We start from the raw sequence: 18,108 nt of genomic DNA, 5'->3' as shown, positions 1-18,108 counted from the left end.
AGTTAAATTTCATTTAAAAATATTAGTTCACATGATTAAATACCTAAATTATTAGATACAATAACCCATGTTTATTGTACAATTTGGCCATTTTATATCATAATACTAAAATAGTAAAATAAAATTTATATCAAGTTTATGATCAAATATACTCAAAGAAATCTAATAAAAAAAGTAATAGAGGGATTTAATTGATTAACTATACAAAATTTTTATTAATTTGTATTTTTTAAAAATATTGTGAATTTATTATAATTATTTTCTAGAAGTGGGGTAAATTTACAAACCTTTTTAGTTTCTTTCCTTTGAAGCAAAAGATTCAACACTTATTAGTGAAGATACTGTTGGATCATAAACTTGATCCAAGATGAATAAATCAAGCCAACTCATGGAAGGTTCCATGAGTAGGTATGGTTGGTGAGGTTTGAATTATTTGTGTTAGGTGTGTTAGGTATGGTTGGTGAAGTAGGTGAGTGGTAGGTCTTAATGGATGGTGAGGATTTGTTTATTAGTTGAATAAATGAATGGTTGTGATTAGTTTGTTTTATGTATAAATACCCCCTCTCCCCTTTGGTTTAAATATGAAGTGAAGTAGCAAAATCTCTAAGGTGTAGAGAGTGAAAAATAAGAGTTGTAATTGGTGAGGAGTGTTGTTGAAGAAATAAAATAGTGTGTTTTATTTATTAATTCTCCAACAAAGTGGTATCAGAGCTAGTGTTTGATGCTATATATAGTCATATAGCATATCAAATCGAAGATCTCGACGAGAGGAACGTGACGCCGCAAAAATCATCCCGATCCGAGACCGAACACCCACACACTTGCCGCCGGAAGTTTTCTGTCCTGAAGTTGAGTCGACTCACTGAGTTGAACCAAGCTGAGCCGAACTGAACCAAGCCGAGCCGAGCTGAACCAAATCAAGTCGAACCGAGCCAACTCGAGCTGAACCAATCCGGACCGAACCAAGACTACCAAGCCGGTGTTGACCGTTGACCGACATTGACCGTTGACCACGTTGACCATTGACCGTGACCGAATGTTGACTCGAGTCCTTCCCAAGGTTTTTCGACGTGCTGGATCCATCTGTGCTTTCAGAATCTCTAAATCCTCACTCAATTTGTGAGTTATGGCAAACGGTGGTATGATGTCATTTTAAGTTCCACAATTAAAGGGAAGTAAGTTTGACAATTGGAGTATTAAAATGAAGGCTCTATTGGGCGCACATGACGTATGGGATGTCGTGGAGAAAGACTTTATTGTGCCAGAAAATGAAGCCACTTTAACTGCGGTGGAGAAGGAGAATTTAAAAGATTTGAAGAAGAAAGAGAAGAAAGCAAAGTATCTCATCTTTCAATCATTAGATGAAGATGCTTTTGAAAAGATTGCTGGTACAACCTCCTCAAAAGAAGCATGGGAGAAACTAGAGACCTCTTACAAAGGAGCGGAGCAAGTTAAGAAGGTTCGTCTCCAAACATTACGAGGAGAATTTAAGTCCTTACACATGAAGGCGTCGGAGTCAATTTCTGACTACTTTACTCGGGTTGTGACCGTTTCTAATGAATTAAAAAGAAATGGCGAGGAGTTAAAAGAGGTAAGGATCATTGAAAAGATACTTCGATCAGTAGACTCGAAGTTTGACCATATTATTGTGACAATTGAAGAAACAAGAGATCTGGAGGATATGACGATCGAGCAACTTCAAGGAAGGTTGCAAGCCTATGAAGAAAAACAAAAAAAGAAGCAAGGAATCGAAGAAAAACTTCTCAAGATGGAAGTCAATCCAAAGAAAAGAGAAGAAAGCTCCGACAACGAGAGAAGGCACTATGTCCGAGGTAGAGGTCGTGGTCATGGACGAGGTTGGAATTTCAACAACAACAACTCCAATTATGCCAAAGGAGAAAGCTCAACCAGAGGACGAGGCAGAGGCAATCCAAGATCGAGGTATGACAAATCCCAAGTACAGTGCTATAATTGTCAAAAGTTTGGGCATTATACTTCAGAATGCAGAGCTCCAAGCACCAGAATTGAAGAGAGAGTGAACTATGCTGAAGAAAAAAATAGTGAAGATGGCACACTTTTACTAGCACGCAATGACACAAGTGGAGGTCAAGAAAATACATGGTATCTTGACACAGGTGCTAGCAATCATATGAGTGGAAATAAAAGCATGTTCGTGCAACTAAGTGAATCTGTGAATGTCAGTGTCGCTTTTAGAGATGATTCAAAAGTACCAGTGAAGGGTAGAGGTAACATTCTTTTTCGTACAAAAGATGGTAGCCACCAAATAATTTCAAATGTTTACAATGTGCCCAATATGAAAAGCAACATTCTTAGTTTAGGTCAACTTTTAGAAAAAGGCTATGATATTCACTTAAAAGATTATAGTCTTTTCCTAAGAGATGACAAAGGAAATCTAATTACAAAGGTGAGAATGTCAAAGAATAGAATGTTTCCTTTAAATATTCAAAATGATGTTGCAAAATGTCTCAAAGCCTGTCACAAAGATCAATCATGGACTTGGCATCTTCGATATGGGCATCTCAACTTTGGAGGACTGGAGCTGCTATCTAAGAAGAACATGATGAAAGGCTTACCATACATCAATCACCCTGATCAACTTTGTGAAGGATATTTCCTTGGCAAGCAGTTTAGAAAGAGCTTTCTAAATGAGTCAAACTCAAGAGCTCAGAAGCCACTCGAGCTCATTCATACTGATGTGTGCGGTCCATTCAAGCTAAACTCCCTTGGTAAAAGTAACTACTTCCTTCTCTTCATAGATGATTTTTCAAGAAAAACTTGGGTGTATTTTTTGAAGCAAAAATCAGAAGTCTTCGAAGCTTTCAAGAAGTTTAAAGCTGCAGTTGAAAAAGAAAGTGGATACCAGATTAAAGCCATGAGATCTGATCGAGGTGGAGAGTTCACTTCCAAAGAATTTTTAGAGTTTTGTGAAGCAAATGGAATTCGACGCCCTTTGACAGTTCCAAGATCCCCCCAACAAAATGGTGTTGCAGAAAGGAATAACAGAACCATCCTCGACATGGCAAGAAGCATGCTTAAGAGTAAGAGGCTACTTAAAGAATTTCAGTCTACTTATCCAATCGATCTCCAACAAGAAGCGTGTAGGGCAAGACGCCACAAGAAGCTTGGAGTGGAAGAAAACCCGGCATCACCCATCTAAGAGTTTTCGGAAGCATTGCTCATGTATATGTACCAAACGAAAGTAGAGCCAAGCTGGATGACAAAAGTGAGAAGTTCATCTTCATCGGCTACGACAACAACTCCAAAGGATACAAACTTTACAATCCAAACAACGGGAAGATCGTGATCAGTCGAAATGTAATTTTTTATGAAGAAGGAGAATGAGATTTTGGCTCTAGTGTGGATGACTTCAACTTCTTTCCCATTGAAGAAGATGATCATACACAGATAAAACAAGTAGACGAACAACAAGAGCCTGCCACTCCACCTATCTCACTAGCACCAACCACATGCAGAGATTCACCGCCGTCTTTCTTAAATGAAAGAATCGAAGAACATACAAGGAGTCTTCAAGATCTCTATGAGGTAATTGAGAGACATGATAATCTCACTCTCTTTTGTCTCTTTGCTGATTGTGAGCTAGTCAACTTTTAAGAAGCTGCACTAGATGAGAAGTGGAGAATTGCAATGGATGAAGAAATCAAAGCCATTGTGAAGAATGATACTTGGGAGCTTACTACTCTTCCAAAAGGTCACAAGGCGATCGGTGTCAAATGGGTGTATAAAACAAAAAGAAATGCGAAGGGAGAAATTGAAAGGCACAAGGCGAGACTAGTTGCAAAAGGCTATAGTCAAAAGGCTGGCATAGACTATGATGAGGTATTTGCTCATGTAGCTCGACTTGAAACCATTAGACTTATTATTTCTTTGGCTGCTCAAAACAAATGGAAGATTTTTCAAATGGATGTGAAGTCTGCTTTCTTGAATGGATTCCTTGAAGAAGAAGTTTACATTGAACAACAATTAGGCTATGTGGTGAAAGGACACGAAGAAAAAGTTTTGAGATTGAAGAAAGCTCTTTACGGGTTAAAGCAAGCACCAAGGGCATGGAATAACAGAATTGACAAGTATTTTCAAGAGAAAGGCTTCACCAAATGCCAATATGAACATGCTCTCTACGTCAAAGAAAAAGATGGAGATATTTTGATTGTGTGCCTGTATGTGGATGATATCATCTTCACTGGAAGTAATCCAAGCTTGTTTGAAGAGTTCAAGAGAGTGATGATCAAAGAGTTCGAGATGACTGACATCGGACTGATGGCATGTTACCTCGGCATTGAAGTCAAGCAAAATGAAGAAGGCATAGTTATCTCCCAAGAAAGCTATGCAAATGAGATTCTCAAGAAGTTCAAGATGAATGATTGTAAGCCTATAAGCACGCCAGTGGAATGCGGAGTCAAGTTATCTAAACACGATGAAGGCGAAGATATAGATCCAACATTCTTTAAAATTTTGGTTGGAAGCCTACGTTATTTGACATGCACAAGACCAGATATCCTTTATGTTGTTGGACTTGTGAGCTGATACATGGAGAATCCAAAGACCACCCATTTTAAAGCTGCAAAAAGAATCCTTCGCTACATCAAAGGTACAACTAATTTCGGCTTGCTATACTCATTTTCTAATGACTACAAGCTTGTTGGATATAGCGATAGCGATTGAGGTGGAGATGTAGATGATCGAAAGAGCACCACAGGATTTGTGTTCTTTATGGGAGATACTGCTTTCACATGGATGTCAAAGAAGCAACCAATTGTCACGCTATCCACCTGTGAAGCTGAATATGTAGTTGCCACATCAAGTGTTTGTCATGTAATTTGGCTCAAAAATTTGCTGAAGAAGTTGAGTTTGGCACAAGAAGAGCCAATCGAGATTTGTGTTGATAACAAATCAGCAATTGCCCTATCCAAGAATCCAGTCTTTCATGATCGAAGTAAACACATAGACACTCGCTATCATTTCATAAGAGAGTATATTGCAAGAAAAGAAGTGCAAATCAAGTATGTAAAATCACAAGATCAAGCAGCTGATATCTTCACTAAGCCACTCAAGCAAGAAGACTTTGTAAGATTCAGAAGTTTGCTTGGTGTCACAGGATCAAGTTTAAGGGGAGGTGTTGGATCATAAACTTGATCCAAGATGAATAAATCAAGCCCAACTCATGGAAGGTTCCATGAGTAGATATGGTTGGTGAGGTTTGAATTATTTGTGTTAGGTGTGTTAGGTATGATTGGTGAAGTAAGTGAGTGGTATGTTTTAATGGATGGTGATGATTTGTTTATTAGTTGAATAAATAAATGGTTGTGATTAGTTTGTTTTATGTATAAATATCCCCTCTCCCCTTTGGTTTAAACATGAAGTGAAGTAGCAAAATCTCTAAGGTGTAGAGAGTGAAAAATAAGAGTTGTAATTGGTGAGGAGTATTGTTGAAGAAATAAAATAGTGTGTTTTTTGTGTGTTTTATTTATTAATTCTCCAACAGATACCACGTATACGTTGCCCACAAAGATTCCAGAGAGGACGTTTATGTGTTTAATGTATAAAATGTATAAAATGTATGACAAATAATACTTTATTTTAATTATGGTATACAACATGTGAATTTATCAAAGCCTAAGTCAACCCAAACTAAAATCAAATTAAAATGATTTTAGTTGGGTTGCGTTGGACTGTTGCCCAAACTTTGGGTTGGTTTAGTTTGAAACTTGCGTTTGGATCTTCGGTTGAATTTGGGGCTTACAATAAATCGACCCCACATTTTTTCTTCCCGCATTCCGTAGAATAATATTATATGTAATAAAATAACACAAAATTTAGTACACAAGGCACAAATGACAAAAAATAATTTTCATCTTGTAGTGAACTTTTCTTGTTGATAATGTACTATTTTTTTTATTCTATTTACTTCTGTGAACATATAATTGTAGGCATCCACAAATGTTAAGGAAAAGCAATTATTTCATATAAGTTATTTCACAACTCCTGTACTTATATCATCAATTGCTTGACCTTTAGTTATTTTCCTTGCTAACTTGAGTGAGACTCACCGATACAGCTAATATTGGATTTCTTGGATGAAGCTGCTCAGAAGCCAATAGTCCTCTTGGGCATCAAATATTCGTCATCATGCTTGCAAAGAAACACTTGCACCTGATTAGCCTTTTCGGTTAATATGGTTTGCGAAAACCTGCTATATTTTCTACCATAAAAATCCAGTCAAACACTTGTTCGAGGGCTTGTTTTGTTGAATTGTGCTGGTGGCAGCATGAACAACAAGGCAATTGTTGATGATTGGAGAATCAAGCCACGGTTGCCATTGCTTTGGTTCATTGATTTCTTGTTGAAGCAAAGGCCAATTGCAGATGCAATCTTTGAAGATGTGAAACGAAGGTATTTTCTCTTCTCTCTATTCAGTCCATTTTTCGTTATCCTAAAACACTAGAGTCAAAAATTAAAAAAATTCTATGATGTGTATATATTGGTGCTGTAGGGAAACACTGAGGAACATTTTACTGTCCATCTATGCAAATAAGAAATCTGTGGATGAAACACTGGTAGAGGTATTAATATTCTCCACTTACGTGCCATTTTAACCTCTTACAAAAATGGCTACTCAGAATTCATAAATTGACCTAAAAATTGCTGATCATTCGAGAACCCGCCAATGATGAAGGGGCACTTGATGCATTTGTTTCGATTGTGACAGGCCCACCAGGGCCGAACCCCGTGCAATTGATGCCATCAATCTCTATACCTGTACTAGTTTTATAGGGTGATGAGGATCCATTCACCCCCCTCGATGGACCTGTTGGTAGATACTTCTAATCTCTGCCTTCTCAACTTTCATATGTGAAGTTAATTGTGTTGGAAGGAGTAGGACATTGTCCCCATGACGACAGACCCGAGTTGGTCCACGAAAAGCTGCTTCCTTGGTTGGCTGAAACATTTAATTTCTAAGGAATTTACTTTCTCATCAGCAAGTTTTGATGAGCATTATATATTATTCCTATTGTAAAAAGACAAACAGCTCTTGTATTTATATTGTATATATCAAATCTTATTCAACCACTTGAATATCTTTTGGCGCCGAAAAGAATGTAGGAGAAATTGATCCCTGACAAGTTGTAGAAGCTCCAAATTGATTCAAGGCATATATCAAATTATTCAATAAAAAGTCAAATTCAGCACAATAATAAAGAACAATTATTTAGTAATCTAAATTGCTCATGTTAACGATATGTGAATGATAGGATCCAATTTTATACATGGAAAAGATACAATAATCTAAATCGAAATATAAGTTCACTGGCATCTTCAATCCTTTCCTTACAAGTTAGTTTTATAAATATAAATTCCAGCCATAGACGATACCACGTCAACTGTGGAATCAAATCCACCATTCCAAATATGGAATTGGTACATATACTTGAAAAAGTGCATAATTGTTTAAGCGAATGGATTCACAACACAAACAAGTAGAGTGAAAACGACACCTATCCTTTTTTTTTTTAATCAGTATTCAAATATATTTTTTAAAATGTATAAGATTTGATGGTGTTTTAACTGTTCCCTCTTTATGGCTTTTGTTTCCACATGATGAAACTTTCCCATATACAACAATTTAGATTTAAGAAAGTAGAAAATTTTCAAATGTGATTGCATTATATAGATGAGAGTTGATATGGTGCGCAATGGGGTGAGTGGCAAGTTTTCATTGATAGAGAGATGGGCCCACAACATAGCTCCGCCAATAAGAATTGTTGTGCATCCTATAATATCCGACATCGCCTAGCTTGTGAGTTTTACTACGTGGATTGTTTTGAATAAGAATTGTTTTGTGCACAAAGTAAGAAAAAGAAAGCCGATAATTTTAATTTTACAACATACATCATGTGCTTTTCATACATTATACTCTTCGCTTAATAAGGTTGTTTAGGGAATGAAATAGGGTGACCAAGATAAAGGTGTTTGCTTATACATTATCGTGCTCTCCTCCAAAGTAAAAGCGAGCAAATGGTTGAGCAGATCACCTCGACCAGGATGTTGTTTGGTGACCTCGAGCACATCACCTCGATTAGGATGTTGTTGGTCACCTAGACTAGAGTAATATGTGGTGACCTCGAGCACATCACCTCGACCAGGAGGTTATCGGTCACCTCGAGCAGATCATCTAGACCAGGATGCTATTGGTCACCTCGACCAGAATAATATGTGGTGACCTCGAGCACATTTCCTCGACCAAGATGTTATTGGTCACCTCGAGCAGATCATCTCGACCAGGATGTTATTGGTCACCTCGACCAGAATAATATGTGGTGACCTCGAGCACATTTCCTCGACCAGGATGTTATTGGTCACCTCGACTAGAGTAATATGTGGTGACCTCGAGCACATCACCTCGACCAAGAGGTTATTGGTCACCTCGAGCATATCGTCTCGACCAGGATATTATTGGTCACCTCGACCAGAATAATATGTGGTGACTTCGAGCACATTTCCTCGACCAGGATGTTATTGGTCACCTCGACCAGGAAGTTACCAGGAAGCAAGATTCAGTCAAAACAGTTTCTCCGAAATATTAGGGACCATATTATTAGTGGGCTGAAATTTAGTAGTTTTCTTGATAATTCTAGGAGAGTGGATAAAAACCGCTATAGTTTCCTATAAAAACCCTAGGAAGGGGAAGGAAAGGGGGGGATTCTTCTAGCTCTCTCTCTCTCTCTCTCTTTCTCTAAGCAACTGAACCCATTGGACCTTTTTCTCTCTCTACCACTGAGAAATTTCTCTTTCGCCTGTGATTTCTTTAAGATTGATTATTTTAAATTCTTTTCCTTTAAATTTACTTAAAAGCTTTTTGTTTAAAGCAATCATAATTAAGCCACATGAATTGTGGTATGGGTTTTTCCAAGTAAGACCCGAATCGCTGACTTGAGCGTCGGAGGGTTCTCGCCGGAAAAACTTCCGGCACCTCCTGACTATTGGTTGTGTTCACAAGCTCACAGGTTATCTGCTCATAGATCGTCTGCTCATGGGTTGTCTACTCATGGATTGTCTGCTCATGGGTTATCTGCTCATGGATTGTCTGTTCATGGGTTCTCTGCTCATGGATTGTCTGCTCATGGGTTGTCTGCTCATGGATTGTTTGCTCATGGGTTCTCTGCTCATGGATCGTCTGCTCATGGATTATCTGCTCATGGGTTGTCTGCTCACAAAACATCTGCCCATAGAAAATCTGCTCATGGTGCTAACTAATCATCAGCTTCCCACCAAACAAATTTAATGATGATGCAGGGATCTGAGATCTGACCAACTTATCCAAATTTTGGCATCAACAAAGGTAAAGTTCTTTAGTGTGAATTTGTGTTACCTGCACCAGATCCTCGAAAGTTATTACATGGATGTTTTGTTCTAAGAACTGATTTTGGCATTTTCTCCTATTATTAATTGTCATTAGAAAAAGGAAAATAGTGAAAATACATTCACGAAACACGTGCTTGGATCTTCTATTCATGAATTCGTAGAATCTGGGTGTGAAGTAAATGGATCCCACATTTTTTCACCCCGCAGCACTGGCACTCCAAAGGTGGAAAAACATTAAAGTGGACTGCCTCAGGAATGCAATTGCATTTCCAAAAACCATTAAAATCCTCTTCACAGAACAGATAGTACCCCAAATGTAAGTGATATGATTCTACATAATTAACTCTGCTATGAAATAACTGTGTCAGAAAAGAGGCCAAGACAAAATCGTTACCACGTATAATAATTTAATGTTGTTATTGAAAGATTGCACATATATAATAAGATATGCATACCTTCACATTGCACATATATAATAAGCTATGCATACCTTCACACTATCCCAAAGTTGTTCAATTTCACTCCAGCAAATCCGGGATCTTGCAAATAAGATATCTTACATTTGTTCTCTCCATTGAATGATGAACTATAGAACTTTAAAAATCTCAATTTAGGCATCTTTGTGAAAGTACTGGTATTTAAACAGATCTCTATTACTTTTGACATATCCAAACAGATGTCCTCAATTTTTTGTCCCCTAAAAATAAATAAAATAATAAAGTTAAAATCAAATGAAAGATATGTATATTCCACTAATGAGTCGCACTTCAACCCCACCAAGACAAATTTTTAGGGCAATTTTGTCACAAATTCACAATTAAAGGTAGCTTAGTTATTAATTCAATTTTTATTTACTCTTGTATGTAATTTATGTGGGATTGGAGTGGGGCTCTCTGTCATTACACATATCAAATTTCAATAATTCATGTTTATAGTTATTGCTAGGTAGTTAAACACTTAATTGCAAATGCACAAAGAAACAAAACAATTAACGTAATATTTAACATAAAAATTATGTATGTTTACGATACAAATTGACATATCAATTATGCTTGCAAACGATTATGCAAGTTGTCATCGCATTTATAATTTATTGCTACACCATCTAACCACTATTGTTTTTTCTAATCATTGGCACTTCAATTAATTCTAAGACTCATCAGTTTGAGCATATATTAATATATTCATATCAAATTTTAAATGCTAGAATAATTCAAAATTATAATCCACCACAAACTGCTTACGATTTCCAGGATTAATTGATTCTTTTCGAACAATTTCCCCACCCAACTCTTGTAGTAAATCACGCATTCTTATCTTCTTGAATGAACAAATAGCAATGAGAGGTTTATCAACAAGAACACTTATTCCTATTTCTGGGTAGAAGCCACTTGCATTAAAGAATTTCATTACTGGATCTACATGCTCACCTTGAAAGAAACAAGCAACATCAAGGAAAATATTTTTCTCCTTATGCTCCAAACTATCGTAACTTATTTTTAATACCTCTAGGATACTTGGATCGAGGATTCTTTGCAATTTACTTATTGCACTTTCCCAGACTTCTTTTTCCCTTTTATATAGAAAGCAACCTAAAACTTTAAGAGCCAAAGGAACTCCTTGAGCATATTTCATTACGTTGCTTGAAAGTTTCTCGTAACCAACATCAGGATGGTTTCGTTTGAAGGCATCTCAACTAAAAAGCTCAAGAGCATGATGATATTCTAATGCCTCCATCTCATATATTTTACTCACCCCCCAATTTCTAAGCACTTGTTTATTTCTAGTGGTTAATATGATTCGACTCACTGGCGTCAACCAATCAAGGCTTCCCATTAAAGATTCCAATTGGCTGAAGCAAGTCACATCATCAAAAACAATCAAAACCTTCATGTGACCGAGCCTTCTAAAATTGAGGTCAATATAAGGCATTACATTTTTATCCTTCAATAAATTTGAAAGAAGTTTTTGTCGTAAGCAAGCTAATCCTCCTGGTATTTGTGACTCTTCTCTAACATTTTCGAGGAAGCAAGAACCATCAAAATCACCCGAGATTTTGTCGAAAATAGCTCTAGCGATTGTTGTTTTGCCTATACCACCAATACCCCAAATCCCTAAAGCGTAAACACCTTTCGACTCAACACCTAATAAAGATTCAATTTCCTCAACTGTTGATTCCACTCCAACCAGTTGGTTTTTGTTATCACGCGGCCGAAACACTTCATCCAATCTCTTCAAAATGTGATTAACAACTTCATTTATAAGTTCCGACTCACGCCTAGCTAATACATAAAATTAGCAGCAGTAACTTCAAATTAATAGGGGGCTGCGTTTAGCAGTCAATGAAAATAAAAATAATAAAAAAGTAAAAAAAAAGCTGCGTACGCCGTCGTATGGGCAGTTAGCTCAATTTGTATTGTCCCTCGGAATCATTGCACGCTCTTATTCGTTTGCTTTTGTCGTTAAGTCAGTGGCCTTTCGCTTCCTCGACGATTTCAATGGAAGCCTTGTTGTGTACGGAATGCGGAATCAAGCGCACCAAATAATTATAAAAAAATAAAGGACACAAGAATTACGTGGTTCGGTAATTAAACCTACATCCACGGAGGCAAGAAAGAATAATTGTTTATTTAACAATTAATAGAGTACAAATATTTGAGTAACGAATCTCACTTCCCAGAAACCCAAATATACCCAGTACTCTCACACTCTGCAGGAAAGATAAATTCCCCAGACACACTTCTCTTACTTCTCTAAAAAACTTAGAAACTTATAAGCTTAACAATTTTGGGATGCTAACAAATGAACAATGGTCCTTCTATTTATAGGAACCGTAGCTCACCTACCACTTTCAATTTTGCTACAACTTGCAGAACTGACAGATTGAATTTAGAATGGAAAATCAATTTGGTGGGCAACAAAATCAACAATTTTGAAAACATCAATTGGCTTCTAGAAAACCATCACATTTTTCCTCCATGCAACTTCAACAAAATCGTGCCACCAACCTTGCCTTTTGAAATTGGCAAGCCCACCAACTTTGTCTTTTGAAATTTGCAAGCCATTTTTTGACTTTTCAACAATTCTCCACCTCGGTGAAAAGTTTCCAAATCTGAGCCGACATTAACGGACCATAATACTTCATCCCCAAATGATCCTAAAAAAGATCCAAGGCGGCTGCATCGTTATGACTGCCTACGTACCTAAAATTTGGGATCAAGCCAACCGTAGTTTATAATTCCCGAAGGACATAACTTAACACAATCGAAGGGTTTGAATTAGTTTCAAGCAATGTTGAAACTTAACTCTAGAAACTACCTTCGTCAATATATCTGATGGATTATCTTTTGTATCGATCTTCTTCAACAACACATCACCACCACCTTCGATAATCTCCCTCACATAATGATATTTCACATCTATGTGCTTCGTCCGAGCGTGATATGTTTGATTCTTTGCAATTTGATTATCACAAAAGACAGACCGCAATGTTCTCCTGGATTACTCCCAAATCACCTAACAAGCCTTTCAACTGCTTCTTTTACAGCTTCAGTTGCTGCCATATACTCTGCTTTCGTAGTGGACAAAGCAATTGTCGATTGTAGAATCGAGCTAACCGGATCTCCACCCAATGTGAATACGTAGCCCGTTGTTGATCTTCGCTTGTCAAGGTCTCCAGCGAAATCAGAATCACAATACCCAACACATTGTTGACCACAATCCTTCTTGAACAATAACCCAGCACCAACTGTCCCATACAGATATCGGAGAATCCACTTTACCGCAAGCCATTGATTTTTACCCGGATTGTGCATGTATCTACTAACCATGCTCACTGCTTGAGATATATCGGGCCTTGTGCATACCATAGCATACATAAGACTACCCACAACACTAGCATATAGAACACGAGCCATGTAATCGCCCTCTTCTTGAGATTTAGGACATGAAGAAGATCTTAATTTGAAATGAGGAGCTAGAGGTGTACATACCGGTTTAGTTTTGTCATCCATATCGAATCTTTCTAGCACTTTCTTCAAATAAGACTTTTGAGTCAACCATACGCTCTCATTCTTCTTGTCTTTATGAATCTCCATCCCAAGTATTCTTTGTGCATCACCCAAGTCTTTCATCTCGAACTCAGAAGTCAGCTGCTTCTTTAATCTTTCGATCTCATCTCTATTCTTCGAAGCTATAAGCATATCGTCGACATAGAGTAACAAATAGATGAAAGCTCCATCTGGTAGTCTTCTAAAGTAAACACAATTATCGTGTTCACTTCTGGTGAATTTCTGCCCTTGTATAAATTGATCAAATCTTTTGTACCACTGCCTTGGCGATTGCTTCAATCCGTACAAAGATTTAATCAACCTACACACATGATTCTCCTTTTCAGCAACTCTGAAACCACAAGGCTGAATCATATAGATTTCCTCCTCCAAATCTCCATGTAAGAACACCGTCTTAACATCCAACTGAGCCAACTCTAACTCATATTCTGCAACTAAGGCAAGTATTATATAAATGGAAGTATGTTTTACAACTGGAGAGAAAATTTCATTATAGTCAATACCTTCCTTTTGAGCAAAACCTTTTGCCACGAGCCTTGCCTTATATCGAGGAGTTGATTGATTCGGAGATCCTTACTTTTTTGTGTAGACCCATTTATTGCCAATAGCCCTTTTCCCTTTTGGTAACTTTACAAGTTCCCAAGTCTGGTTTTGATGGAGAGATTTCATCTCTTCCTCCATGGCTAACTTCCACTAATCACTTTCACTGCTGCATAATGCTTCACCGAAAGTGTTGGGGATGTCATCATCAATAACTGGAAGTGCATAGGCTACCACCATATCTTTAGTAAGCCATCCGGGTTTCTTTATCTCTCTTCTTGGCCTCCTTGTTGCTATAAAATCATCATTATCTACATCATCAATTGTTTCTTTATTTTGTGGGACATCAGAAGAAACAACATCTTCTTCAACTCTAGATGTCACCTCCATAGTTGAACCATTCTTTGATGTAGAACTAACCGGTACATATGGAGTTGCATCAAACTCCACCCGATGCAATACCTTTTTGGTCTTGTTTTCCACCTGCTGAAAACTTGAAGCTTTCATCATTGAAGCTTCATCAAATGTGACATCTCTGCTACACAGAATCCCACAAAGATAGCTTTTCTAGCACGAGGATCCAGTTTACCATCTTTGACATGATAATAAGCTGGACACCCGAATATACGAAGGGAATCATAGTCTTGTGCATGTTTTCCAAACCACATTTCCATAGGAGTGGGAATCATAGTCTTGTGCATGTTTTCCAGACCACATTTCCATAGGAGTTTTACTTCCAATTGCAGCAAAAGGCAACCAGTTTATCAAGTGACTTGCGTAGCTCACAGCTTCAGCTCAAAACTTTTTATCTAAACCAGCATTAGATAACATACACCGTACCTTCTCCAGTAAAGTACGATTCATACGCTCAACCACACCGTTCTGTTGCGGAGTATGTCTCACCGTGAAATATCTTTTAATACCCTCGTTCTGGTATACTTGCAAGAATGGATTAGAAGTATATTCACCCCCATTATCAAATCGTAATACTTTGATCTTTCTTCCAGTTTGAGTCTCCACCAATTTCTTCCATTTCACGAAAATCTCTAGAACCTCATCCTTTGCTCGCATGGTGTACACCCACACACGTCTAGAGAAATCATCAACAAATGTAACAAAATAATGGCTTCCACTAATTGATGCAGTCTTGGTTGGTCCCCATACATCACTATGAACATATTCAAGGATCTCACGAATATCGTGATTAGTTGTACCAAACTTGACCCTTGTTTTCTTGCCTACTACACAATGCTCACAGAAATTTAATTTACAGGTTTTGGTACCTTTTAAGAGTCCATGCCTCATCAGAGTTTGCAAAGACTTCTCGCCAACATGTCCCAGTTGTACATGCCATAGCTTGGTGGTGTCACTGTACGCCTCAACAATATTTGCTTCATCAGTTATACCTCCCTTTAAATAGTACAGATTGTGACGCCGAACCCCTTGCAAAATCACCATAGCCCTATGTGTAAACTTCATTATACCATCTTCAATAGTAACCTTATAGATTTTAGCTTCCAAAGCACCCACAGAAATTAGATTTTTCTTTAAGCTGGAACAAATCTAACCTCTTTGAGTTCTCTGACCATTCCATCAAACATTTTGAGCCGAATTGTTCTTATTCCCATTGTGCGACAAGGTTGATCATTCCTCATCACAACTGCACCGGATTTCAGATTATGAAAATCCATAAACCATTCCTTAATAGGACACAAATGATAGGTTGCTCCAGTATCAAGTATCCACTCACTCGAACTAGTCACGTATGCTGTAGGAGTAATACTTAGTGAATAATCAGAGTCTTCATCTTTCCGTGCCATGTTTGCTGCTGCTGGTTTCTTCCCATCTCTCTTTTGAGCCTTTGGACAATCTTTCCTCCAATGGCATTTTTCATGACAAAAGGCACACTCATCTCGAGCTATATTTCTGCTTCTCGATTTAGATCAAGAATTCATTCCACCACGCGTTTTCTTTTTCTCGATCACCCAATCTCAGCTCACCAAAGCTTCAAACTATGCTCATTCAGAATTTTTATTATTATTCTGAATCTCCAAGTTAGTCAATGTTGTGCAAACATATTTAAAGATGATCACACTCTTCCCATATATCAAGGTAGTCACAAAATGGCTATATTCCTCTGGTAGTGAGTGTAACAGAATCATAGCCTTGACTTCATCCTTAATATCTTCATCAAGATTCTTCAAATCATCAAGTAACTTTTCAAATCTTGAGACATGATCATGCATTGACACCCCATGCTTCATTTGAAAGCCATATACTTAGCTCATTGTATGAAGACGATTTTCAGGACTTTTCAGTAGGTACTTCTTCTCCAATGTACGCCACAAAGTCACAGCACACTCCTTATCTTTCACCAAGTATTTCACCTCCTTGGTCAAACAAGATCTGATTTGACCACAAGCTTTCTCGTTCATACGATCCTAAATTTCTTCATCACACAAGTGTCTTTTATTTTTCAGAACAACATCGAGATCGATTTGAATAAGGGCATTCATAACTTCACGCCTCCACATGCTGAAGTTGATTTTCCCATCAAACTTTTCAGCATCAATTTTCTGGCCTCTTATAACAGGTGCTGAATGGCGATTTGACAAATCTCGCCTCCCACCTGAAGTGTCTTTTGAAATAGTCTTGGTAGATTTCTCCCCAATTTTGGAAGTTTCACCTTCTACCATTTTCTTAACGAACTATTTTCACTTGAAAAACAGCCTCTGTGGACTATGATGTTAATTTCGCATGAATAAATGCACCATGAAAGTTCCCAGGAGACTGGACGGGAACTCGATCCCAATTAAAAACCAGAATCCTTAGACTCTTATTGCCTCTGTTGACAGAACTTTCCTAGACATGCAAAAATACACACTACTTACAATAGACTGTCTCCCAAATATAAATGGCCGACTCCACTGTATTCGTGAATAGTACTGTATACGTGAATAGTACCGTATATGTGAATAGTATCGTATCCCCCCAAGTACGAACCGTCGGCTCTGATACCACTTATTGTGTGCGGAATGCGGAATCAAGCGCACCAAATAATTATAGAAAAATAAAAGACACAAGAATTACGTGGTTCAGTAATTAAACCTACATCCACGGAGGTAAGAAAGAATAATTATTTATTTAATAATTAATAGAGTACAAATATTTGAGTAACGAATCTCACTTCCTAGAAACCCAAATATACCGAGTACTCTCACACTCTACAGGAAAGATAAATTCCCTAGACACACTTCTATCACTTCTCTCAAAAGCTTAGAAACTTATAAGCTTAACAATTTTGGGATGCTAACAAATGAACAATGGCCCTTCTATTTATAGGAACCGTAGCTCACCTACCACTTTCAATTTGGCTACAACTTGCCAAATTGACATATTGAATTTAGAATGGAAAATTAATTTGGTGGGCAACAAAATCAACAATTTTGAAAAAATCAATTGGCTTCTAGAAAACCATCACATTTTTCCTCCATGCAACTTCAACAAAATCGTGCCACCAACCTTGTCTTTTGAAATTGGCAAGCCCACCAACTTTGTCTTTTGAAATTTGTAAGCCATTCTTTGACTTTTCAACAAGCCTCTGCTCTCTCACGTATCAGTCTTGCTGGCCTAGCCGTCATGGGCCAGAACCTCGCCCTAAACATCGCTGAAAAAGGCTTCCCAATCTCCGTCTAAAACCGCACTACTTCTAAAGTCGACGAAACCCTAGATCGGGCCCACCGCGAGGGTCAACTCCCTTTGAACGACCATTACACTCGCAGGGACTTCGTCCTCTCCATCCAACGCCCTAGATCCGTCATCATCTTAGTCAAAGCCGACTCCCCCGTTGACCAGACCATCACCGCCCTCTCGGAGCAACGAGTGGTACCTCAATACCGAGCGCCGTATCCATGAAGCCAGTTAGAAGGGTTTGCCTTATCTCGGCATGGGGGTCTCCGGGGGTGAGGAAGGCGCGTCATGGTCCCTCTTTGATGCCCGGTGGCTCCTTCGAGGCCTATAATAATATTGTGTTTGCAAAAGTGCGCCCAGTGATGATGCCCTGTGTACTTACATTGTGAAGGCGGGTCTAGTAATTCGT

The 18,108-nt window shown here is 38.0% G+C and overlaps 1 protein-coding gene and 1 pseudogene across 1 annotated transcript; one reads left to right on the top strand and one right to left on the bottom strand.

Moving 5' to 3' along the window:
• Positions 1-10,602: 10,602 nt before the first annotated feature.
• LOC112099731 (TMV resistance protein N-like) lies at positions 10,603-11,034 on the bottom strand. The gene has a single exon (XM_024187186.1). The coding sequence runs from the start codon at positions 11,032-11,034 to the stop codon at positions 10,603-10,605; it is 432 nt and encodes a 143-aa protein (XP_024042954.1).
• A 5,889-nt stretch (positions 11,035-16,923) lies between these two features.
• Positions 16,924-18,108, top strand: part of LOC18045799 — a 4,465-nt pseudogene continuing 3,280 nt past the window's right edge.

The sequence above is a fragment of the Citrus clementina genome, unplaced genomic scaffold (assembly GCF_000493195.1).
Source record: "Citrus clementina cultivar Clemenules unplaced genomic scaffold, Citrus_clementina_v1.0 scaffold_3, whole genome shotgun sequence".
NCBI lineage: Eukaryota > Viridiplantae > Streptophyta > Magnoliopsida > Sapindales > Rutaceae > Citrus > Citrus x clementina.
This window is presented reverse-complemented; position numbering and strand designations above follow the sequence as displayed.